This window comes from Festucalex cinctus, chromosome 16, assembly GCF_051991245.1.
Source record: "Festucalex cinctus isolate MCC-2025b chromosome 16, RoL_Fcin_1.0, whole genome shotgun sequence".
Classification (NCBI taxonomy): Eukaryota; Metazoa; Chordata; class Actinopteri; order Syngnathiformes; family Syngnathidae; genus Festucalex; species Festucalex cinctus.
In genome coordinates, this window is record NC_135426.1 from 22,554,447 (window position 1) to 22,580,706 (window position 26,260).

At 40.5% G+C, this 26,260-nt stretch overlaps 1 protein-coding gene across 3 annotated transcripts in view; it reads right to left on the reverse strand.

Moving 5' to 3' along the window:
• adamtsl3 (ADAMTS-like 3) overlaps positions 1-24,722 on the reverse strand; it is a 65,020-nt gene extending 40,298 nt beyond the window's left edge. For all 3 annotated transcript variants that reach the window (XM_077498928.1, XM_077498927.1, XM_077498930.1), the window contains exons 1-2: positions 24,575-24,722; positions 3,241-3,357 (exon numbers count right to left, since the gene is read on the reverse strand). In XM_077498928.1, coding sequence (XP_077355054.1) covers positions 3,241-3,357; positions 24,575-24,631 — 174 coding nt within the window. In that variant the 5' untranslated portion in view covers positions 24,632-24,722. The remainder of the gene's footprint in view (positions 1-3,240; positions 3,358-24,574) is intronic.
• Positions 24,723-26,260: the final 1,538 nt, after the last annotated feature.

Here is a 26,260-nt window from a genome sequence, read left to right on the forward strand (position 1 = left end):
CAGAAGATCGCGCCGCACTCTTCTTCAAGTTTATTCAAGTGCCATTCTGTGATCGATAATAAACAGCTAATAGGTGGGCTTGGAACGATTTTTTTTTTTTAAAACAGCACTTGTGTCCAAAAGCAAGAAAGGTGTTTGGGGAATTCCCGATAAAAATAACACGCTTGCCATCCCAACACACGGTGAACGAGGAGGGGCTTAACAGCAACAATCCCCTCCTTTTGGAGTCCATTGGAGTGTGCCGTGCCAAGGCGCAGTCAAGGACATCCAAGAATCCTTGGATGAGACTTTTTCTTTCCCCAGTTGTACGAGCATATCTGTTTATGGAAATGCATGCCAAACATTGTGGAGTATAAACATCGGTGTGACCTGATATGTCAACAATTACATAGGAATCACTTGACCGGGAAATGTGTGCGTGACTTGACGTGGTTTGGACAAACCCTAGTCTTGCCTTGGCTTCCGAATTTTTCACCACAGAGTCGGTCCACCGAATAGTAAATCGTGTGACACTAACAATCGAGTGATTCAACATAATATGGCAGAGATGTGTGTGCATCTGTGTGTAAAACGTGCACACAACAGTAGCGGGCCAACTCTTGGCTGCGCACAAACCCACATTTGTTATGTGGTGAAGCTTTATACCTCAGCAGCATAACTGCAGTACCCACAGTGCAATGGTGCAAGACCACATCAAGTTAGGGTGGTCACATGGCTTGCCAGGGATTTACTGAGAGCGTATGTTGACGGAACCAACACACGGTGGGGGGGGGGGGGGGGGGGGGGCTTGGGGGGGGGGGGGATGACAGAACGCTCCGAAGAGCCAACGCCACGTGGCTCGACACCACATTCGTTGCTCCGGAGCTTCTGTCCAAACAGCAATCTTGTAAATATACACGGGTTAGTCAAAGCAAACATGTCAGGGAGGCAAATATGGGCTCATTCGCTAAAGAACCATTCTGTGCTTTTAACTCATTCAGTGCCATTGACGGCTATACACGTCAAAGTAGGGCTGTGCAATTAATTGAAATTCAATTAGAATTCATTTTCAATTACACTCCACAATGACAAAATCAGCATAATCGCAAAGTAAAAAGATTATTGAGGAGTTTAAATTTATACATTTGCACCTTTTTTTTAAACATTTTTTTAAAATAACTAATTTGATCAATTTTGTTTCATCCAAAAGGAACTTGCATAAATAGTGTTTCAAATAATTTTATTTGTCTTAATATTTTTTATGTTTAAAAATTTTCTTGTTCTGTACCAAAAAAATAAATAAAATAAAATAATATATTGCCCTACTGCACAGTGCATTTGCTGCACTCCAACTTTCAGATTTTTGCCAAAATAAATAAATATATATTATTATAAATTTTGTTTGGTCCAAAACTTAATAATAGTGTTTCTATTTTTTTTTTTTTTTTTTTTTTGGTCCTAATATTTTTAAACGCTTAAACATTTTCTTGTTTTGTGCCAAAACCTAAATAATTGTGATTTCAACTATTGCCAAAAATAATCCTGATTATTATTCTTCCCATAATCGACGCCAAAGATCTGTTTTTACTGGGCTGGCAGTGAATGAGTTAATGGCATCATTCCTTACTTTGCAAATAATCTCTGTCCTTTGTTACAAACATTTCAACATTCAAGGTTGATTTATTCGTGCCCAAAGTCAGCTGGGATCACACCTGTGAGGGTAACCAGTATGGAAACTGTAAAGATGGATGGATGAATGGATGAAGTTTTGCTTTTGACAGAAGCGTGACTGCACGTATACCAAGACAAGTTGCGAATGCAACCAATCAAACCATCCTCAACACCTTCCAAAACTAGCAACCGTCCTGATGCACCTCCATGACGGAGATTCCGTACAAGCTTGGTCAGCACTGGTGGGAAGTTCTGGGAAGACTCCAGATAAGCTCACACTTAAATAAGAGATCACCTTTCAGAGTGACTTTAAAGTCGCCTATCAACAGGATGAACACATTTGCCGTCTAGACGGGAGCTGGCTGAGGAGAACCGAAGGTTTTCCTCTCCCACGTCTCAGATCTCGCTTACAAACTGGGCTTTGAAAGAGTTCACCCAAACGGGCATTTTTTTGACTCGGTTTGAACTTGAACAGCAGCAAATCGTCTGGGGAAAATTTCCCTGAGTGGAAAAAGTTGGAATCATCTCATAATCCTCACTCGGACTCATTCAAGTCAGCCAACATTTCAGTCATCAGACCCCCGCACACTTCGAACATTTGTCTATGAATCTTGCTACGCTATAAGGCCGAGTCCGCCGAAGTGTGTTGGAATGCGGCCACCTGGAAAACCGAGAGACAGCAAACGTGTCTCGTCCCTCCCGAGGGGCGGGGTTAAAGGGTGCAGGAGAGGTCAGCCTTCATGCGCAGAAGCGGCCCTGGCATACTCACAGGAGTCAAAGCGAATAGTCATCAGAGGCCGGGATCCACCTCCTGGATCGCTTGCTAATTAAACCTCGTTTATCTTGGCTGTGGATCAAGCTCAATATCGAACCAAGATCCAACATGGAACATGGAGTCCTTGACCAAGCGAGTGCTGAAAGGAATCACAAATATGGCTCCAGGGAGTCTGCGGCCTCCTGGTCTTAAGACGTGCTCGCATGACACACAGGCGGCCTCAGAAGTCTTTGGTGACATCACTCATTCACTTTTTGTTTAGTCGCCCTCCAATCCCACAACGTTTTTACTGTGATATGTATCTTTCACAGAATATCAACTCATTTATTTCACTCTAAAATAGAAGATTTTGTTCCGTACAGGTGAAAAGGTTCGCGCAGGATTCATGCTGGTCTAATATATAAATCATGATTTGTAAGCATGTTCCTGGTCCTGCTCAAAAACTATCACAGATTCAGGAAACTTAAAAAAAAAAATCACAATATTTGATTAGGAGTCAAAGCCGTGAACTATTCACGGCAGGACTGTCGCTATCCCTCGCCAATCGCGGGGTTTTGCCGTATTCAACTAGCTGAGGTGGAAATGGGTTACGGCGAGTGTGTATTTGCATCTTCTGCACTGTTTCACATCAAAACACAAAACAACAGCACCGACATTCACATAATAAGCAAGCGGGATCCTCCCGTGCGTAAACATATTTGATTTATTGCCACTTTCTTGCTACCATGGGACACACTCATTCATTTCCGCAGGAATTATAAAGGAATGTATAGAAAATCGTCCCGACATGGAATTAAAAAAAACAAAACGCTTACCGGATCTTCAGGTTTTTGGCTGGCGTCGTGGAGAGGTTCCTCTGAGAAGTGGTCTCGTCGAATGAGGGTGAACTCTCGGATGAACACTGCATCTCCGTTGTTGGCCCACACGACAACCTGGAAACAAGAGATTCCATCACCAGTGTCCTTGGACTAGCTAGAAAAATGACCATCACGATGAAAGATAAAATGTAAATCCAAGCATTGCAACATCATTGGAATGACCCTACGTAGTTGGGTCATTTATATCGTAGGGAAACTTTATTTTTGCTCGCAATCATTTAAGTCCTTCCTGACAGGCGAAATGTGGGAATGGATGTGATGTCATCGGACTTAAGCAAGTACCCCGTCTCGTGTGGTGGGGGGGACAAGCGGGAGGAATGTTGGACAGGGCCCATTAGCAACGCAGCAGGACCCGCATTCTCGAGGATTCACAGATCAGGGGGCCCGCAGCTGCTCTCCGTCGCTCGTAAACACCCGGCAAAGACACGGGTCAATTACCTTTGCCAAGTTCCACTTAGTTAACAAGCAGAGTCAACGTCACGGATGGGGATTCTTGACGATTCTTGAACGGGCCCCCGAGGTCGCATCTTAACGACGCCGCGGGCACACGCTCGTCTCTGTCCGGGCCACAATTTTGCTTTTGACAATAAAAACATATTGGATTACGCTTAGCATATCTGCCTCACAGTCCTGAGTTGAGGTATCAAAGCCGATCTGCGGCTTGCCTGTGTGAAGTTTGTACGTTTTTCTCATGCTCAAGTGAGTTTTCGCGTCATCCCGCCACATTCCGAAAACATACATGTTGGGTTCACTGAAGACTATGTACCAAAACCCCTTTGGGAAGTAAAATGGTAGATGGACTGCTTTTTATATAGCGCGTTAACTACACCATATGGTGCCCCAAGCGCTTTACAATTGAAGCCTCACATTCACCCATTCACAACGTCATACACCAGTGGTCGGATTCTGCCATGCAAGGCGCTGCCAGGTCCACTGGGAGCAAATCGGTGTCTTGCTCAAGGACACTTCGACATGGTCACCAGGGGTGTGGGTTAACCCCAGAAGCTCACCGATGGGAGACGACCCACTCTACCACTGAGCCATGCCGCCCCATAAGTAATTGTCATATAATCCACAGTCGAGGTTTCATGAAACAAAAACTACCGTTTTGCTTAATTTAGATAATGCCAGTTCATTACCTGCTGCTTTTGTCATGACTCGGGTCATGCAGGAGTAACGTTTGGGTCTCGTCTCAGGTCTGGGATCACGCCTGGGTTAAGTTTGAGTAGAGTTAATGACCGTGCGCCAGAGTTCACGGCCCGTTACGTGTCCGTTTTGATATTGATGTAACAGCATCCAGTTTCAACTAGTTTTAGGCTATATGATGTCTGGACTATGTAACTATCTGTAATTACTGAATTAACAGCCAATCAGAGATTTCCATGTCAGTACTGGTACACATATGTCTGGCCACAACCAATGAGATTGATTGATTGTCTATATAAGGGTCTGAGAAGTGTGTGTGGTCGCCGGATTATTGCTCACTGTTTCTCTGTGCTTCTCCGCTGCCCAAGGGACGCTTGGCGTGTCGTGATTCTCGGTTGCATTCTCGTTGTTTTTAAGTTTCGTCAGTTAGTGTAGTTTGGCGTTTTGGGATCCAACCCTTCAGCACACAACAGCTTTGCTTATAGTATACTTCCATTCTATCTCATGTGAGCTAACAGCTAGAGAGCCGATACCATTTTGCAGACTGCGATTAATTTATTCAAAGCATATTTAAAAAGCACAAAAAGAATGGAATGCACATCGATAAAATAGGACTTTCAACTTCAAGTTTGTCAAAGTTGTGGGGGGAAAAAATGATTCAAAATCATCCTGGAGCTCATTTTGTTCAACATTAGAGGTTCCACACTGGCACAAAAATTGCATCAGTGAGGCCTTGTGTGAGAAAAACTTGTAGGTTGGATCAAATTTGGTCTAAGCGTTGGGGTGAATATATTAATCCATGAATGCTGATTTTTTATTTTTTTTTTCCTAGCCACCAGCAAAATAACTACATTGGAGGCATGCCAGTCAGATATGAAAACCACTAAAATTCACTTTATACATGTGAGAAAAGCTAATAACATGGCTCAACTGCACGTTTCTCAACCGGTCTCGAGGGTTTAAAGACCCCCGCACAATATATCAATGCACATTTTAATGGGCTTAATATGGGGAAACAAATGGCCAGCATGAGAAAGCCTTATCAAAATATGGACGCAACACGAGACCCTCGGCCACAACGCCCAGCGCTGCACCCAAGCGTGTCGTCCCTGCCCAGCAGCGATGACAATTCAAGATCAACAACGCCTGGAATGTCTCAAATCCGTTTGGAAGGTCCGCTCAGCGTATGACGTCAAAGCCTGACAGAGGTTAAGAAAATAGTCATTCCTGCAGCAGGTATCCCACATGGACTCAAATGTTTGCGTCAAGTGTGACAAAGGGCAAGTGAAGAAAGTAAAGCAGACGACGAGGTCAACGACTCATTAACCTCTGAGGTCAGTTCGATTATTTCAAAGTCTCATGCAAGGAAGCAGTGAGGAAGTTAACTCAGGGTTACGCAGGGTCTTGCATAAATCAGCAGTAATCACATCAGACTTATGTTATTTCATTGACATTGTGCCCGCTTCCAGCAAAAAAAAAAAGAAAAAAGAAAAGCCAACGACTGACTACTATGCTAGCAAAGACCAAAACCTGGACTTGTGTTACAGGCGGGTCTGCCTTTGATTAAGTTCACGTCCAATGTTTAAATAAGGACAGGCCTTTTTAAAAGACTTGCTCTTGTCTGAATGAAACCAAAGAGCAAAAGATATTTTTTGCTAATCCCCATTCAAGGGATTTATGCAAGTATTCACTTAACACTTTTTTTGGAATCGGAAACATTGTGGCCTTCTTTTTCCTCACGTTCACCGCTAATCTCGTCAAAGGAAATGAAAGGAACATTTCTCTCGTATCTGAAGGACTTTTGCCATATCCGAACCTTATCCAAAATGTGAGATTTTTCCACTCATAATAATGAAATCCTTGCTTGTGGCTACTCTGTAATTTTGCAACAGATATGAGTAATGAAGGCCATGACATAGTTTTGGCTTCCCTTGCGAAAGATCCCTCCTGGTTACAATTTTCCCTTTTCACACGTAAGATACCTGAGAAACCAAAACTCGCACTTTCATCACGTTCTCCACTTCCTGATGGATTGTTTAATTATCTTACAAATCTCCAAACCCCTCTTTGAATGTCTCAAAGCCCTTCTGCCAGATTTCTTTTAACTTCTCCGTCTCTGGAGTGTCGTCTGTCCGCCGAACAAGGATTCTTTATGAAGGCCGTTCGATGTTTCCAACTTTGCGGGAATAGCTTGAGAAAGACTGTGACTATCTATTCTTCAAACACGTTTGGGATGAACTCGAATGAAGACCAAGGCAACTACGTGGTAATTGGTGCAGCAGCTGTAGCCTCAAACAGGCATAATAAAGCATATTAGTGTCAAGGTTTGTGTACAGGGAACTGGATAACTAATCTTACGAATGTTACAGCATCTATCATTTTTTATGATAGTTGTCGGCAGCCATTTTTTTTTTTCAACTATCTGCTGGCGTCTGGGACCGTAAACTACAATACAAACATGGAGCGAAGACTATAATGTTCATACCGGCTGTGTCCTCGCCTCGCTATAAATCACCATTCATCACGCCGGACCTGACAAAAAAAAGTGACATTTGACCAAAGAGTGGAACATAAGCAAAATCGCATAATTCCTTTGAGATTCAGCCCACCTGCCAACCATGTGTGTGGCCACAATGGCCCGACTTCTACAAGCCGATTATGTGGTGGGACGCGACAAACAGAAAGACCCGTGAAATCCACCGCCGAAGGCTTTTAGAAACTATTACGGAGCGAGGGAAAATGTCACCAAAAGAGATTTACCATTTACATTAATCTCTGTACCAGAAACTGTGGTTTTTCCCACTCAGTAATAGCTAGTTTTAGGTTTAACGTGGAGGCCCTGAGAACAGCCTTTTCAACAGCAGCAAAGTTAGTAACCGCCTAATCGCAACGCAACAACGTGCACAAACGTGGATCCTGGAAAGTTCAGTGGGCTTTCATGTGTCAGAGGAAGTTGACACGTTTGGCCCTTTTGGTGCTTCAAGTGCGTATCAGCTGCAGGAAGTCCTGACAGGTCCAGATTGGTTCCCACGGTGATGTCGGCGAAGGCACCGTCGCTCATCATTTCCTGAAAGAACGCTTACAACAAAGACGGGAGCAACGTTCCGAGGTACTAATGTTCCATGGTTATTAAAGAGGCAAATTCACAGATGCCGATCCCATTTCTTTTCGGTCATTTGCATTGGCATGCCTTTGTTGACGTTCTCCCGGGGGTAAGTGCTTCAAAAAGAGGCAGCTGGAAGGCTTCATTCTGACTTTTGCTATGACATCCACCCAAAACGCATCCTCCATCACACCCACTTAAATATGAAAAAAAAAAAAAAGCCACTTGTTTTTCCTGACTACTGACTCTACCCATGATTGATGGCCTTGGCCTTGCGTTTCGTGGATTGCAGCATGTAGCACAGGCGGGAGATTATGTAAGAATGTGAAACTCAAGCAAGCGAGGGTGGACAATCCTTAAGTTTGTTTCCCCTAAATCGTTCATCTTCTCGCTCCTCTGCTGAGATCTCCTCCGTTCCTTGGGTCCAAAAGCAGATTGACCAATCCATCATTTAGCCAAGCGGCGCTTCGAAATGTTATTCATTTGAATATAGGAGGGCAGAGATGAAGGAGCCCGTGGAGACTTGAAGCCACGGAGATCCAATTAAATCAAAATCAAGAGTCGATTCACGCCGATGATGCAACAACTTGCAACACATCTGTGACTACATATTGAGCAATAAATGCTACAAATCATGTCAATTAAAACAAAGCATTGAGTTGCACTTATTTGTAGCAATTCGATGTTTTGAACTAGTCAAGGAGGTTTCCACGGAGAGGAGAGGCTGGGGTGAGGTTCCCTGGACTGAAAAAAAAAATTGCATGATTTGTATTTTCAGAATTGTTTTCAGCTGCAAGACTTGACTTTCGGAAAACTTTGCATCAGCGTTCAAATGTGACAGCGGGTAGCTCTGAACCGCAGGCGGCAATTTGCGTAACGGTCAACAGGTGACAGAAGAATAATCTACTGTTTCTATCCATACTACTTCTTCTCACGAGGCTCGCAGGGGTGCTGAAGTCTATCCCACACGTCATTCAGTCATGGCTAGAGATACGGTTGTAGTTCTCGGGATCGGTCTCGGTCTGTCTCGTCTCTCACTGGCAAATAAGCAAAACTGTGCTGCAGTTCTCCCTTGAATAGGTGCAATTGACTTAATAGTCTGGTTGTGGCTTGCATTAAAATAACCATAATCACTGGCTATAAGCAGTAATGAAGCAAGGTGTGGTTCGAAGCCACTGAGCACAAGACCACACAGCATCGCTAAAGATGGATGGTTGCAGCATAACAACAAAAGGCAGCAGATTCAAATTCAGAGTTTTATTCTTAACCACACACACTGTATACGTAAACCCTCATCATCATATCGTCTCGTTGAGGAATCAGATTGACAGCTGGGCGGCACAATGTTCCGCACTCAAAAGGTGACTGCCGCAGGATGATGGACGACAACGCTTCATATGGGAGGTCCAACACTTGAAGGTGCTGCACTTGAAAACAGTGTGTAAAAACTAGGGATAGACCGATTATCGGCCGGGCCGATTATCGGTGCCGATATTTGGCAGTTCGACAAATATCGGTATCGGCCTTTTGACCAATCTGAAGGCCAATAAAGCGGGTATTTTGAACACATTCTGACAATTTTTTCACCTTCTGCAAAAATCTTTTGAAACTTTTTATGAATCCTGATGAAAACCCCAAATTTGCTACGTTTGCATTCATTTTTTGCACAGTGAAATACAGGAACTTTTCATTCATGGATCTATTTCAATTTCCACTTTATAAATAATGATATTGACACTGGGAATTCAATACAAGTTTTATTTTTTAAGAATAAAAAAAAAAAAAGTTAAAAAAAAAATGTTGAAACTCCCTGCAATTTTTTTTTAAATATAATTTTTAAATATTGTTTAAAATTAAAAAGAAAAAGTACTTTTTAATTTTTACACTAATATTTTCTCTTCTACAGCAAATAAATATCGGCTTGAAATATCGGTTATCGTTCTCCTTGACTACTAATAATCGGTATCAGTATCGGCCTTGAAAAAGCCATATCGGTCTATCACTAGTAAAAACGAAGTTTCACTTTCATCGGGATCTACGTGTCTGAGAAATACCCTAAGTAGGAGTTGCTCCACAAGTTCATACTGACCTGAGAGATAACACGAATAAAATTCCTCTTGGGAAAAAAAAAAAAATGTTGCCTTGAATCAGACATTTCTGGAGCAAAGTCGCTCATTTTTCAATTGTCTTATCACTCAAGCTGTAACAGTAACATTCCCCCGCCTGGGGCAGCAACTGAGAACACACGCACTCAATCCATTTAATTTCTGTCCATTTCTATTGTAACAATGCGGCATCACAACGCAAGTCTCTCGTAGAATGAACTGGGCCAGTTCCCCAAACACCGACCCCCTTTTTAACACACAAGCGAGCTGCCCATGCCAGACCTCCCAGAAGACCAATGCAATAATAGCTGTAACTGGCAAGCATTTGGCCCGAATCACGACCACACTCAATGAAGGAAATGAAACCTCGGCACTGGAAAGCAAGAACCATTAAGTATAAAACGCAATCTATGAAGATTCCCGTACAAGCACAAGTTTGTTGAGTTTTCCTGAACTTCTTTTGCCAGCAGCAACATGTGCCATGAGCAGTCTGCGGTCAATGCCTCAACCACTAGCGTACGACGTTCCTTAACTCGTTGACTGACAAATACGTTTAATAACGATCAGTAAAATCACGACGTATATTGCCATAAACGTTAAATAACGTCAACATTTTTTTTTTTTTTATTCTCAGTTCAACGTCTTAAGTACAGCGCTGCCTGGTCAATGGGAAATCTAAAACACTCTGAACCAGAAGATGGAAGCATTGTAGGGGTGTGAATTGCCTAGTACCTGATGATTCGATTCGTATCACGATTCACAGGTCACGATTCGATTCGATACCGATTAATCCCGATACGAATGGTCACGATTCGATACCGATTAATCCCGATACGAATTTATAAGTCGATTGTTGCGCTTTTTTTTCATTCATATTTAGAAAATACTAATCAGTAAGCTTGTAGAGTGTAAGATTTATATGAAAATGTATTATTTATTTATCTGAAATTTCAGTCTTATAGAGGTTGTAATCTGTTTCATGTTTGAACAGCATTAAAATAAAAATATTAAGGCTTAATGTGCCGTTCATATAACATTCTTCCATGCTCAAGGTGTGAATCCTAAAAAAAAAAAAAAAAAAAAAAAAAATAATCGATTCTGCCGATTATTGAATCGATTCGAGAATCGCGCGATGTAGTATCGCGATATATCGCCGAATCGATTTTTTTTTTTTTTAACACCCCTAAAGCATTGTATCTCTTTTCGTCAATGATCAAAGCCTCTGTCATATCAAAGTTTTTCTTTGAAAACGTGTGGCAGTAAAAGAGTTAATTGGTGGAACGCGTCATCCATAACCTCATCTTGAATGCGGCCGTGCCTAGCGACGAAGGCATTCGTGCTCACTCAGAAGCTTTTACGGCTCACGGATGAAAACAGGGTTCCGACATGGAGATCACAGGCAGTTGGGTTTTTCTCACCGGTCTCAACGACTCCTAAAGGGTACAATTAACCGAGACAACATCATTGAAAGGTACCCTACAAACTGGGAGAGCAGAAAACAAAACAAACGATTGAGCTGCTTTCAAGAAGACTTTAAAGAAGGTGAAGTTGAAAGACATTCCAAAAACGTGCGTCTGGAACCTCGGTGGAGGATTGCCAGTATGCTGACCAATCATTAAAACCTCTTTGTCATTCTTTTGCCATGGCTGGCAACAAGGAGCTTTTGCATGAATTGGAACCGCTGACATCTGGAGCACAGCCAACCTTTAAAGTGATAAAGTGTTCGCGGCCCCCTCCCTGTCGACTTTGGCGTTTCTCTTTTAAAACAAAAGTGGATAAAAAGTGTCAAGCGAACATGTTGGGAGACGCTGGAACAACCACGAGAAAGATGTAAAAGAGAACAGTGGTCTTGTTTAGCCTGGCAGAGCAGCGCTCATTTTCTGAACATGGTGGCTGAATATGTGCTACTGAAATATTTTCAAATATATATATATAAAAAAAAAAAAAGGGGGCGGAGGGTGATTCAAGGCTAGCCAAATAATTGGATTTGGCTCAGTTTAAACATGAGAGTGTGTTCAGCAATAAGGCTGTGTTTGTACAGCTGGAGCGCATGCCCAGGGTCATCTCAGTGGGGAGCAGAGTTTGGCAACGTCGGGCATAGCTACAGAACAAGCGTGCTGAAGAATCCCTGGCTTCTGTCCTAACTCTTGTCCTTCCCCTTTCAAAAAAAAAACAAAAAACAAGCAGGTTAAACTCATTAACTCATTCACTCCCAAAAACGTATTTATACGTTTTTTAGGTTTTTGTTTGCTAGAGTTTTTGTATGAAGGCTTTGATGCAGTTTCTGACCTGAAGTGGTCGCTTAAAGCGATGGTAGTTATTACCAACGGCCAGCAGGTGGCAACAAAGTATAAGAGATCAACCAGGTCCAGGTTAAACGGAGTCAAATGCTATGGGGTTTTTTTTTCCTGATGAAAGAAGAGACACATTTTTCTATTGGTAGGTTCCATGTTTTTATAGCAATAGAAAATGAAAAAGGCTGGGAGTGAATGAGTTAAAAGGCTCACCAAATAAGAATCTGAAGCGCTTTATTAAGCGACACAGAAAACAGCTGAATTTTTTTTTAAACAAAGACAATGCTGAGAAGCTTAAAGTCGTGACTGGGCATATCCAAAAACATCCAGTGGAAGACAAACTCCCCCCCCCAAAAAAAAAAGAACAATTGATTTGGGAACAAAAGACAGTGATCACGCTGGATCTCAAAGGAACACCGAACATTCTCAAAGACATTAACCAGAGACATTTTCCATTCAGTCACAGCCAGCAAAAGCTTTCAAAATGTGCATACTCACCTCAGACCTTCAAGCTCAGACTCGCTCTGGCATCTCAGCTTTCAATCCGATAGACCCCCAAATTGTTTCTGCCATCAAAAGCCTTCCAATGCCCATTCAACGGGGCCACCGTTGCCGGGCGGAACAGATGCTGTCGCGTTCTGTGGGTCCGGGGGCGATCCAAACAGCACACGAAGACTGTAAGAGTATTTGTCAAGTCAAGAAATGGAGAGATGGTGCGCAGAAAACGGCAAATACTGTTTTTCACTCTGAATCCAGAAAGTGCTGAAAGAAAAACTTGCACAACAGATCCTGTTGGAAACTGAATATCACAACCAAATACCGGTCCTGTAAACGTGAAGCCTTCAGGAGGTGCACATGTGCTGAGTAGACTGTTAATCTTGATGGGTTAGGCGGGCAGGAAGAAGCGAATCGCATGGACGCTGCAAGACAGGTGGTTGTCGGACACTTGCAAAGGACATGACAACACTTGAGACACAGTGGTCTCGAGGGACTTTCTCGAGGACTTTGCTTAGGAACCAGATGGGTTAAGGTTTTAGACCAGCTAGAGACCAAAGAGGCAGAAGTCTCAACCAAGGACGCTAAAGGTTCTGACAAGGTAACCCTATTAGATCCTGCAGATCCAACCGTGCGACGGTCTGGATTCATTTCGATTAGGTGTGGATTGGACATTACGCTTTGGACAGCGTAATCCCTTTAACTCATTCACTGCCAATGACAAGTATAGACGTCAAAAATCCAAGCAAACAGCCAGTGTTAATTTTGGAAAAAAAAAAAAGAACATTTAAAATTTAAATTTTAATAATAATAATTAAAAAAAAAAGAAATTTGAATTTAGTTTTAGTTAGTCTTCTGACTAAATTTAATTAAAGCCTTAGTGATAACTCAGTCACCTGATTGTATTTTAGTTTGAATCCAATTTTAGTCAACAAAAATAAAGAGCAATTTTAGTCGACTAAAATTGGCTTTTGGAGGCCGAGACCCAGTATGTGGTCTCAGTAAGACCAAGACCGATCACAAGAACGTCAACGCCCGTGTTGTAGGGTAACAGGAATCCGTTCTACGCACGATGGTAGCACTTAGCAATGAAATTGTTGTCATCGTCGTTATTCATAACAACAATGATTAATAACTATGAAAACAATGAAAAACTAAAACTAAATTCAAATTTCTTGTCAAAATTTACACCGTGGATTTTTGACGTCTATAGTCGTCATTGGCAGTGAATGAGTTAAAGCCGATTGTGGCTTCCAAAATGGCCACATATGGTTTTGTATTTTCAGTTCATCGTGCTCATGGTTTTTGAGAGCAGTTTTGGTCAAGAATGATCAAATCCCTGCTCCTGTCCGGTGACATGAACAATTCAAGAAGACAGAAGGCCTTTCAAACGGGGGTGAATAATGACAACAGCTGGGTGTGCCTGAAACCGATGAGACACAAGTGCTGGATCTGCCCTGATTCTCTTGCATCATCCAGATAACTCGGGCATGCGGGTTCACTGAGTGTCCACGAGCAAAAAAAAAAAAAACACGCTGGGGCACAGCAACAACTTTCGATACAGCTTCAATCGAACAATCTGGGATGGGAAGTTAGCATAAAAAAAAACAACAACAACAACAACCCTATCCTTTTCACTCTAGAAGAGGAAATCATTTTGCCTTCAGTGACACTTAACTCGACTCTGCAGGGCCAGCAAAAGGAGCAGTGGTCATCCATTTGGAGAGTCCAACCAGTGAGACGCAGGAAACCAGAAATCGATTCGTTCCAGGAAAAGGGAGAGGCTCAGTATGATGACATGAAATCAGGATTTACAACAAAAGTACATCTGTACGCTGCTTGTGTCATACGCTTAAAGATTTCCATAAAACTGGACAATTAATGGAAAATACAGATATATAGGGAAAAAATGAAGTGGGGTATATCAGCAAAAGAATATCCTACGATTGTATTGCAGGTACACATGTTTGCAATCAATTTGCATACGTAACCAAATATAGCATCTTTTGCTTGATGTAATAAAACACCCTTTTCAGTGTCACATGACCGTTTACAGTACGCCGCCCATTTGCACATGCTGTGTAAATTGCCCATGTGTGAAAGCTAAGCAAAAATGAACAGCAAGCCGGTAAGCATTATTCATTACCGAGCTAGCACATTTCGCTGGCGTCGGGGGGAAAAAGCAATAAATACTTCAACTGTTGTGCAAAAAAAAAAAAAAAAAAGACTCGTTGGCCAAATATATTGATGTGTTTGCCAGCTGCCAGGATTTTGCTGCTAATTAACATGTTTTGCGCTCACTTTCGCAGAAGACGGGCAATTACATGAAGCCAGCATGCGTTATAAAAGTTTAATATTAGCCCCGAGCTAAAAGGAAAACACCATTCTTGGCTTGTTTATGTTTATGGGCCAAGTACTAAAATGGCACCCGCGTTATTTATGGTGGAAATCAAGAACACGTAATAGTGACCTTACAGTCGATAGTAAGACAATATTTGTTTGTTTGTTGCAAATAATTGAGTAGAAAAAGCAGGATGAGCGTGTGCAGTGGTTATAAATTTTTGAAGATGTCCTCATCACATTAAATGTCGAAAAAATTAACACAAAACAGGTTTAGCGGGCAAAATATGTTGGGGGGGGGGGGGGGGGGCCTTTTAATTCAGTGATTAATCATGATTAACTCATTTACTCCCAATAACATATAAATACGTTTTTTTCAATGTTCTAAGTGTCCCAAAGACGTATTTATACGTTTTTTTTTGTTTTTTTGTTTTTTATGCTAGAGCATACAGAAGGCTTTGATGTAGCCTCTCAACTGCAAAGAACGGTTGTAGAAATGGTAGTTATTACACAAACGGCCAGTAGGTGGCAGCAGAGCAAAGGAGATCAACCAGGGCCATGTAGAAAAAAGCTAAATTACTTACAATTTTAAATAGATTTGTGAAAACCGATGAAACTTAGCTCTCTTCTAATGCTAATTGCTGCTTTTGATAGGTTCCATGCTTTTATAGCAAGAGAACACAATATTCTGTGGGCCTTGCAAAATCAGTCAAAATTCAGTAAAACAGCCGGGAGCGAGATTGCTTCTGTGAAAATGGCTGCGAGTGAATCAGTTAATCAAAATTCCAAGATGTGATTAATCTGTTTAAAAAAATGTAATCGTTTGACAGCTGTGATTTAAAAAAAAAAAAAAAAAAATCTATTAAAAAAAAAACAAAAAAAAACAGCCAAGACAACACAGTGCCCTGCAAACATTTATTTATTTTTTGGCAAGTGGAAACATTCCTGCTTTGTCAGTCAGAATTAAATCACACATTCCTTCCTCCCTACGATTGGCAAAACAATCGTTTGCCTGGCACATTACTCGATGGAGGGTCAATTTTAGATTTGATTTTTGTCGTAATTTTATAAACTGAACAACAACTTTATATTATTATTATTACTAGTATTACAGATATTTCTTTTTTTTTCTGCAGCAGCACATGAGCAGTGCAAAAGGGGCAAAAAGGAGGCAGATGACACGGATTGATGACAGATTCCAACACGATGGGGCAAACGTGAGTCACAGCAAGCGCAAAGTCATCAGACGACGGTGTGCCGGGATGAAATTCCGCAGTGGCACTTGAAATTTACCGCCACGCACAAACAAAAGCCGTCAAGCGAGTCAATGCCTCGAAACAAAACAGCAGCCAGCGGGTGCGTTTTGTATTTTTTTTGTATTTTTTTTTTTGTTTGGTCATTGTACAGGTCAAACATCCATCAGCGCTCAACATTGAAACAGCATGCTGCAAAGCTTATAGAAAAATATCAAATAAAAATAATAAAAAGGGTCGCGTTGAGTTCATAGTCAAGTTCATGCTAAGGTCTTCAAGTTATGCTTGTAGCTGTCACCTGATATGAGCATTTGGAAGCATGACAAAAAATATAATGTTTAGACAAAAATCCCGTCTTTTTCCAAATTAAATAAGCGGCAATAATATAGTCCAGTGGTTCGTCAAAGGGGAAAAAAATGTTCTTTGTGCCCCACGAGTCTAAACATGATATTCTGATTTAATATTGTGTTTGTGGAATAAAAATTAAACAGATTATTCCATCTGTTTTCATCCATGTCAGAGGACTTTTTTTTTTTTTTTAGAATCAAAACCAAGTTGGACACAATTGTGAAGTGGAACGAAATTTATGATATTGTAAATTATTTTTTTTTTTTTTAAAGAAAGAAAAGCAGAAAATGCAAATATATTCACCCCCTTTTCTCACAGTGCAGCCAACTGCCTCCAAAAATATGGTCAGAAAGCTCAAAGGGGTCTAATACTTTTGCAAGGCACTGGAAAGTGCCTTGACAAACGCGTTTAATTCAAAATATACCTCAAATCACCACTACCCAATGGAATGAATGGAAATGCCATTAATGCGTTCCAGCATTTTTCTTTCCATAAGGAAAATCAGCACTACCATATTGTACTTTATATATAAAAAAAGAGAAAATTAATATAATTAAATAGCATGTAAATACTTGCATTGAGATTGTGTGAAAAGTGGCAGTTGTCTAACACAGTCATGCAGAAACAGACAGAAGAGTCTTCTTCTACTACTACTACTGGTAGCTCAGGGAAATGCTGTAATATTTGTTGTTTTTCTACAGAGGATAAAGAATATATGACAGCAATATGTATAGTTGGTCTAAATGTGTTGCACCCGTTTTTGTAGCTTCTAAAACTGTTGATAGCAACTGTTAGCATTAAGCTAAATGTAGTCTTGTAATTGTTTTAACTTAAAAAAAAAACATTTCCACTTCATCTTTCTCCTATTTCAACATCCTCGTTGACCTTTACATCCATTCCTTCCTCGTCAGGCCCTCTCAAGTGTCAAATGGGGCCTCTCAAGTACCGTTTTCAACACTTACACAAGAGCGCGCGCGCACCTCCTAGCTCGACTCCCCTCCTAATTAGTCCTCACCCCGAGGGGGGGGGGGGGGTCGCTCCCTTCTCGTTAGCTCAACTTCCACTGCAGCGGCCTGCCCCGGGAAGTGATCTGAGGTCAAGGGTGGGGCAGAGTCGAACAGAGCTGAACGCGTGCAAGCGGAGAAGCTCCAGTCATGAGCAGCCGTACAAAAAAAAAATAAATAAAAAAAATATGGTGAGCAGATGACGGGACAAAAACAAAACGGGGATAAATCAACAAGCGCTGGCTGGATTGCAGTGACGGAAGAGAGACAGATGGAGTCCCAACATGTTTCACGAAAACAGAGGCTGGATGGTGAGAAACGAATGAGATTTGGTAACCACCTGCACAAGCCGCACTACTGTGGACGATAAAGGAGGGACGCCACACAAAAAAATAAAATAAAATAAATGTCCCTCTGCTGTAACGTTGCCATCTACTGGTGGCCACTTGGCAATGCACGGTGTGAAGTAAAACAGGTGGCCGTTAAAAAGTCAATCCAAGCAAATCTTGCCAGGAGTTATATCGTGTGAGTATTTATTTATTTTTTTTGCTGCTAATTTTCCTGACATGTTTCCCGCCCAAGTGACGTGTACCACACCCTCTTTTTGTCCCGTTCGGAAGAGGTATTGAACATTTGGTTTGGTTTTTATGAGCATGTTGTTTCTGGTTATTTTGTAAAGAGTGGTGAATATGACAAAGAAATGGTCTGCTAATTATATTAGCAAAGTTCTAATTTACACAAATGCAAATTTGGGACTCATAAACCACCATTTTCTTTATTTTATAAAGACCTTCAATGATATATGGAATCAATCAGTGGCTGCCAGAATAAAAAAAAAGGCTGCGAGGACTTTGACTGTATGTGCGAAATTTGAGTTATATGGTTAAAAAGTAGGGATGTCACGATAAGGGCAATATCGTGATATCGTGATATTGAAACTGCCACAATATCGTCGTCATGTTCACAATATTTGAAAGGAACACATTTGTTAAAAAAAGTCGTTGATTTCTATTTGTGCAGTTCCAGCACCCTCTAGTGGCTAGTTTATTAGTGCAATTTAATTTTCATTAGGGATGTTTTGGCCTTCTATGTTTAAAATCTATTCTAAATGTCAGATGAAGGGGAACCGAATTTGCTTGTGAAGCGATCAATGTGTTCTTGCATTAGCAAGTAAGCGCCTCAATATTGTTATTCGAGATTGTAGGTGGTTTATATGCATTGCTGTTTTGTACAAAAGCACAATATTGTGCTTTTTTTTTTTTTTTTTTTTTAGTATGAGCTTTTTTTTTCTACAATATTGTGATTTTTTGTAAATATTGCCAAGGCCCCCCACCATATCGTGATAATTATCGTATCGTGACCTTCATATCGTGGTAATATCGTATTGTGATGTTTGGATATCGTTACATCCCTATTAAAAAGTGACATTTATTTTCATTTGAATGTATTTTTATTTTGAATATTGTATTCCCCTGGCATTTTAACTGTTTTTTTTTTGTTTTTTTTGATTGTTGCATTGGTTTGATCGTCTTGTTGATATTTACTGTAAGTTTGCAACAGTTTGTTCAATAAAGCATGAAGAAAAAAAAAAAAAAATGCCACGGAAGAGGCGAGACTGTCCGGGTTGCGCGGACCGGAAATAAACCGATGTGCAAAATCACGTGGTCCCGCCTCTTCCGTGGCATATAACCCCGTAAACAGCTGAAAATAAATTTGCAACTGTTGCTCTCCTTGCCCACATTTGAGGGCATCACACTACCTTTATTGCTTCACTCTTTTCCACATTTCCCGGTAGCAGCAATTTTGGCTCAGTATTAAAAATTTTTTTTTTTTTTAAATTACGTAAACATGTAAGTCAAGCCACCTCTGCATTAACCATCAGCTTTGCACAACAATTTCAAGTGCCAGTGTCTCAACTGAGGATTCCTGTTCTCATTCCCATTTTCCACAGCCTTCAGTCGCTCTTTGCCAGTGTCCATCGACTTTCTTTGGCATCTGTCATCTCTTATTCTGTTCCCGGTGACTTTTTTTTTTTATTCACCAGTGTACCAAGAGCGGGATGGAGTTTCACCGTTTCAGCCAAGCTCCGGCGGGATAAAACGCCTGCTCGGCCCATATTTGCAACGGGAGCATCCCGGCACACCTTCAAGCAAGTTGCTCACACAAGAATGCCAGCAACACTCGGTGAAAAGTTGATGCTTTTGCAAACATATGTATCACTTCGATTTGGCCTGACATGACACACGGCCGTTTTTCAAGCAATGGCACACTCTGCAGAGATGAAGACCAGATGGCGACAATGAGATGAGAATGAAAGCTTTTGTTGTGGAATTGAAAACAGTCCTTGTTAACACGCTCCAAAAACTTGCTCGCTCCATCCATCCATCCGTCCGTCCGTCCGTCCGTCCATCCAAAGCCAGATGTTCACTCTAAAAATGGTTGGGTCAAACGTAACCCAATTATGTATCAAAAATGGATTGGTCCACTTTATAGGTCAATTTGACACAATTTTCTGGGTTGTTTTTATGCAAAATTTTTTTTTTTTTTTTTTTTTTTTTAATGGGTTGTTTTATACAAAATGGCACAAATTTTGACACACAGTTGGGTCAAAATTGACCCAAGTGGAGGATCTGACCCAACTTTACAGGTTGTTTTATACAAAATTACCTTTAAAAAAAAAAAAAAAAGGAAAAAAAAAAGAAAAAAAAAAAGAAAACAGCAATTTGGTTCAAATTGCCCCAAATAGAGGATTTTTTTTTATTTACTTTTTTTGTTTTAATACAAATTGACCCTTTATTTTATTATTATTATTGTTGTTGTTGTTGTTTTATTTTATTATTTTTTGTGAAAGACACAAACAAACAAAACAAAAGTTGGGTGATATCTTCTATGTGGGTCAAATTGATCCAATTATTATTATTATTTTTTTTCTTTTTAACAACCCAGCAATTTGGTTCAAATTGCCCCAAATAGAGGATTTTTTTTAATACTTTTTTTTATATACAAATTGAGCCTTTATTTTATTATTATTTATTTTATTTTATTTTATTTTATTTTTGGTGAAAGACACAAACAAATAAAACAAAAGTTCGGTGATATTTTCTACGTGGGTCAAATTGATCCAACATTTTTTTTTTTTTTAACAACCCAGCAATTTGGTTCAAATTGCCCCAAATAGAGGATTTTTTAATACTTTTTTTTTTTTTTTTTTTACAAATTGACCCTTTATTTTATTATTATTTATTTCATTTCATTTTTTGTGAAAGACACAAACAAATAAAACAAAAGTTGGGTGATATCCTCTACGTGGCTCAAATTGACCCAACTTTTTTTTTTTTTTTTTGCACCCCACTTTCTGGGTTGTTTAACAGAAAATTAGCCCATTTCTTACCCAAATGTGGGTCAAACTGACCCAAGTAAGACGATCTGACCCAACTTTCTGGGTTGTTTTATACAATATGACCCAATTTTTTACCCAGTGTCGTGTCAAATTAACCCAAGTAGAGTATCTGTCCATTTTTGACCCATAAATGACCCAACTCTTTTTAGTTTTCCTTCTCCATATGAATTTGCTTCCCATTCCGTCCCTCAAGCAAACACACTCGTCAAATCTAAACGGAGAATCAATTAAGTCCTATCGGTTTGTTTTTTTGGGGGGCACCGGTAGATGTTGCCCGCTCACTCGGGACCATTTACATGACTTGGCCCATCTGGATCCTGCCAACAGCTTCCCTGTGTGTGTCCATGGGAGTCTGCATTCAAAACGTTAAGTGGGGCCATTTCCTTGAATAAACAAAGACAATTTGTTGCTTCTTGTGGCCAACTTCCTTGTGAATTCCAGCGGGATCATGAAAAAGAATTGTGGCTGCCGAGCACTGCGACAGAAGAGAAATTGTTGCGCTGTTGTCGGCAAACTCATTCACTGCCAATGACGACTATAGACGTCAAAAATCCAAGCAAACAGCCAGTGCGAATTTTGACAAGAAATTTGAATTGAAGTTTTAGTTATTCATTGTTTTCATTCATAGTTATTAATCATTGTTGTTATGAATAACGACGATGACAACAATTTCATTGCTAAGTGCTACAATTGTGCGTAGAACGGATTCCTGTTACCCTACAACACGGGCGTTGACGTTCTTGCGATCGGTCTTGGTCTTACTGAGACCACATACTGGGTCTCGGCCTCCAAAAGCCCAATTTTAGTCGACTAAAATTGCTCTTTATTTTTGTTGACTAAAGTTGGATTAAAACTAAAATACAATCAGGTGACTGAGTTATGACTAAGGCTTTAATTAAATTTAGTCAAAAGACTAACTAAAACTAAATTCAAATTTCTTTTTTTTTTTATTATTATTATTAAAATTTAAATTTAAATTTAAATAAAACTAAGGCTTTAATTAAATTTAGTCAGAAGATATATAACAAACTAAATTATTTTTTTTAATTAAAATTAAAATTTTAAATTTTCTTTTTTTTTCAAAATTAAAACTGGCTGTTTGCTTGGATTTTGACGTCTATAGTCGTCATTGGCAGTGAATGAGTTAAGGGCGCATTTGTCTTGTTTTTTTGTTTTGTTTTTTTTCCTCCCGGGAAGATTCTGCATGGCTGCACGGATCGAGCGAATGGCGTGAGAGTCCTCCAAGGCTCGCTTTAAGGTATGCCATTATGTCACCCACAAAGGAAGGTCTCTTCCATTTAGGGTCAGAGCCACAGGGCCACTTGGCCCACACACGCAAATCACACACAAGAGGACCTCCAAAGACCAAAGACACAAGTATAGAAGCCCCATTCTTCTTCACCAGAATAAGACGCCGACCCGAGGTCGAACACGAGGAGAGTCGCCGGGACCACTTGCGGACCGGACGTCTCGAAAGTCAAGCGCCGCGGGGGAGGGGGGGGGGGGGGATGGGGGGTGTCACTGCAGTGGCCTGCAAATGTGCTGATTCATGCTTAGCCACATGCTTGTCATGTTTTGGACGCTCGCCTGCCGCCACTGTCGTGTTGTTGTCGATTTTTTTTTTCCAGCTATTTGAGTTAGAACATTGAAAGACAATCAACAAAAAAAAAGTAGAGCTGACTTTCGCAACCAGCAGGTTCACAAAACTGCAAGAAAAAAAAAAAAAAAAAAAAAAAAAAAGTGCGGGTGGTGGTATGCGTGGTGAGCAGAAAGTCACGATAGGGTGGGCTCTTGCCTTTTTCTTGATAAACTCAAGGCGCCTTTAGGAAGAGCCTAGCTAGAGCTAATTAGTGCACATCGAGGTGACAGTTTCCAGCTTTTCTTGGGCCAAAAAAAAAAAAAAAAAAAAGAGACAGGAAGTTGTACACCCAAGCTGGCTGGATGACGGCCTTCATGTCACCGATTAGACTAAATCAAGGCCGGACCACCGTGATGCATTCTCAGCACCTGCAGTGCCGTCCGTTTCAGTTCTACAGCGTACGGCCGCCGAGAGGAGACAACATGCTGGGGTGGCGATGAGCGAGAGCTGATTGCACACACGCCGCTGATAAGGATGACACGCGCTCTTATCGAAATCATATTCGGGGCTTTCCCGAGGGTACGGAACGTCGAAAAAGGTCAGGTGCTGCCCCAAAGGAAGGGTGATGCACTTTTTCCACTTTTTTTTTTCTAGGTTATTCAGAACATGAGCACGAAAACACTTGGGGATGTCACGATAAGGGCAATATCGTGATATCGCGATATTAAAACTGCCACGATATCGTCGTCGTCATGTTCACAATATTTAAAAGGAACACATTTGTTAAAAAAAGTCGTTGATTTCTATTTGTGCAGTTCTAGCACCCTCTAGTGGCTAGTTTATTAGTGCAATTTAATTTTCATTAGGGATGTTTTGGCCTTCTATGTTTCAAATCTATTCTAATTGTCAGATGAAGGGGAACCTAATTTGCTTGTGAAGCGATCAATGTGTTCTTGCATTAGCAAGTAAGCGCCTCAATATTGTTATTCGAGATTGTAGGTGGTTTATATGCATTGCTGTTTTGTACAAAAGCACAATATTGTGCTTTTTTTTTTTTTTTAGTATGAGCTTTTTTTTTCTACAATATTGTGATTTTTTGTAAATATTGCCAAGGCCCCCCACAATATCGTGATAATTATCATATCGTGACCTTCATATCGTGGTAATATCGTATCGTGATGTTTGGATATCGTTACATCCCTATTAAAAAGTGACATTTATTTTCATTTGAAAGTATTTTTATTTTGAATATTGTATTCCCCTGGCATTTTAACTGTTTTTTTTTGTTTTGTTTGATTGTTGCATTGGTTTGATCGTCTTGTTGATATTTACTGTAAGTTTGCAACAGTTTGTTCAATAAAGCAGGTTGATTTCCATTAGTGCAGTTCTAGCACCCTCTAGTGGCTAGTTTATGAGTGCAATTTAATTTTCATTAGGGATGTTTTGGCCTTCTATGTTTAAAATCTACCTAATTTGCTTGTGAAGCGATCAATGTGTGCTTGCATTACCAATTAAGTGCCTCAATTTTGTTATCAATTTATTTATTTTTTTTATTTTTTTTAAAAAAAAATTTAGTATGAGCTCTCTTTTTTTTACAATATTGTGATCTCTTTTAAATATCGCCAACACCCCCACAATATCATGATAATTATCGTACCGTGACCTTCATATCGTGATGTTTGGGTATCGTTGCATCCTTAAAAACACTGTTGTGATTTTTGTATTTATTTTAGACCCAAATTGTCAAACTTTATTGTAATTGATTCGGACTAAACAGAGCTGTACAATAAGTGAAAATGATCCACTCGATTGCTGCGCAGCAATAAACGAAAAGATCTGAATCGGAGTGAATACTTAATAGGCAAGTGATACAATCAAAATAAGTTATCTATTTTTTATATATATTTTTTTTCCTGTTCATTTTGAGAGTGCCACCCAAGTTTTGCATGACGTTTAGATATACAAACATGTCAGGTTGTGTCCAAATCCTGTTCCAATTCGATGGTGAAACATACTGTTAACTATTGTGACATAATACACTCTCATAGCTATATATTATAATACAGTAGAATCATCAACTGTTTACTATTCAATTGAGCATTATTTTTTTTTTTCATAACAGCAGCACATACCCATCGACTTGTACTTGTTCAAAGTTAACTCGTCACGATTAGAACTTGACAACTTGCTGTTCCGAACCTTACCTTGACCCAAACCGCGATCAGAAGCAGTCCGCTCGCGCCCCAGCCGCCCCGCGTCATCTCGCAACCACAATTCCGCTTGTTTTGCGCACTCGATGGAGACGAGTGATCGCGTCTCTTTTTTTTTTCTTTTTTCGTTTTCCCCCCTCTCCGCTTGGTGCCTGTGTGCTGGTGGGCGTGCGTGCGTGTGACAGTGCGGAGGGGGCGTGGGAGACGGGGGGGGGCGCTTGTTGACTCAGCTCAGAAACGACGCGCGCGGAAAAGTGACGTCTGACGTAACATTTGGAGATATGTTGCTCCCGGTGCGAACACGTTGCTGCTATATTTATGTTTGCATACCAGGCACGAGTCAAGAAAAAAAAAAGAAAAAAAAAAGATAAAGCGAGAGGGGGGGGGATTCTTAAAGAGAAACACGCTCATCGACTACAGTGTTTACGCACTTGACGCTTCCGTGCGTCCATTGAGTCTTTGCGCATGCACAACTTTCAAATCAGATTCGGAGTTGCTGTCAGCACATGCAGAATAATAATAATAATAATAATAATAATAATATACTTGAAGAGAACAATAATTAAAAGGCAAACTCAAATCGGCCTAATTTTCTTCAGAAATCCATTTTTTTTTCTTTTAACTCATTTGCTCCCAATAACGTGTAAATACGTTTTTTAATGTTCTAAGTGTCCCAAAGACGTATTTATACGTTTTTTTTTTTTTTTTTTTTGTTTTTTTTTTATGCTAGAGCATACAGAAGGCTTTGATGCAGCCTCTCAACTGCAAAGAACGGTTGCAGAAATGGTAGTTATTACACAAACGCCCAGCAGGTGGCAGCAGAGCAAAGGAGATCAACCAGGGCCATGTTGGAAAAAAAAAAGCTCAATTACTTACAATTTTGAATAGATTTGTGAAAACTGATAAAACTTAGCTGTATTCTAATGCTAATTGCTGCAAATCTGAAACAGATAGAAACATACTTTTTTTTCCTGATGAAAGAAGAGACTTTAATCTTTCTTTTGATAGGTTCCATGCTTTTATAGCAATAGAACACAATATTCTGTGGGCCATGCAAAATCAGTCAAAATCCAGTAAAGCAGCCGGGAGCGAACGGGATTGCGAAATGTGAAAATGGCGGCGAGTGAATGAGTTTTGAATGAGAAGAATGGCATGAACGCCTTCCCACGTGCAGGTGGTTTAAATGTCAGCTTGACCCTCTTGTCATCTTTGAGATAAGATGATTGCTTCGTATTTCTTGTTATTCAAAACAGTGAGCGGGTCAAAGAACTCGTGAAAGAGAAGTACAAAGTGTGGGAATATCAAAGGCTCTGCCGTCTTGTTTTTTTGGAACCTCATCGCTCCAAGAGGACGCGAGCAAGCTCACAATAGTTGCAGGTATGCGAGGTATGAGCCACCTGAATTACTGGCTGACACGCAGGCTCCAATTCGGGTTAATCTCCATTAACACGCCAAGCGCAGGAATGCAAATGTTTATGACCCCCCCAGGAAAGGTAGACAAACCACCTACAGAGCGAGTTTCATTCTGGAAATATTTCTTAAAAGGCCGTGTTTTATTCATGGCAAATTCACGAGGCGCTCTTGAACTTTGACCCCCCCCTCCGCACCACACGAATATCACAAATAGCTCAGCCGCATCCTCATGTTACACTGGCTCAAAATGAACTTTCCTGGGTTGCC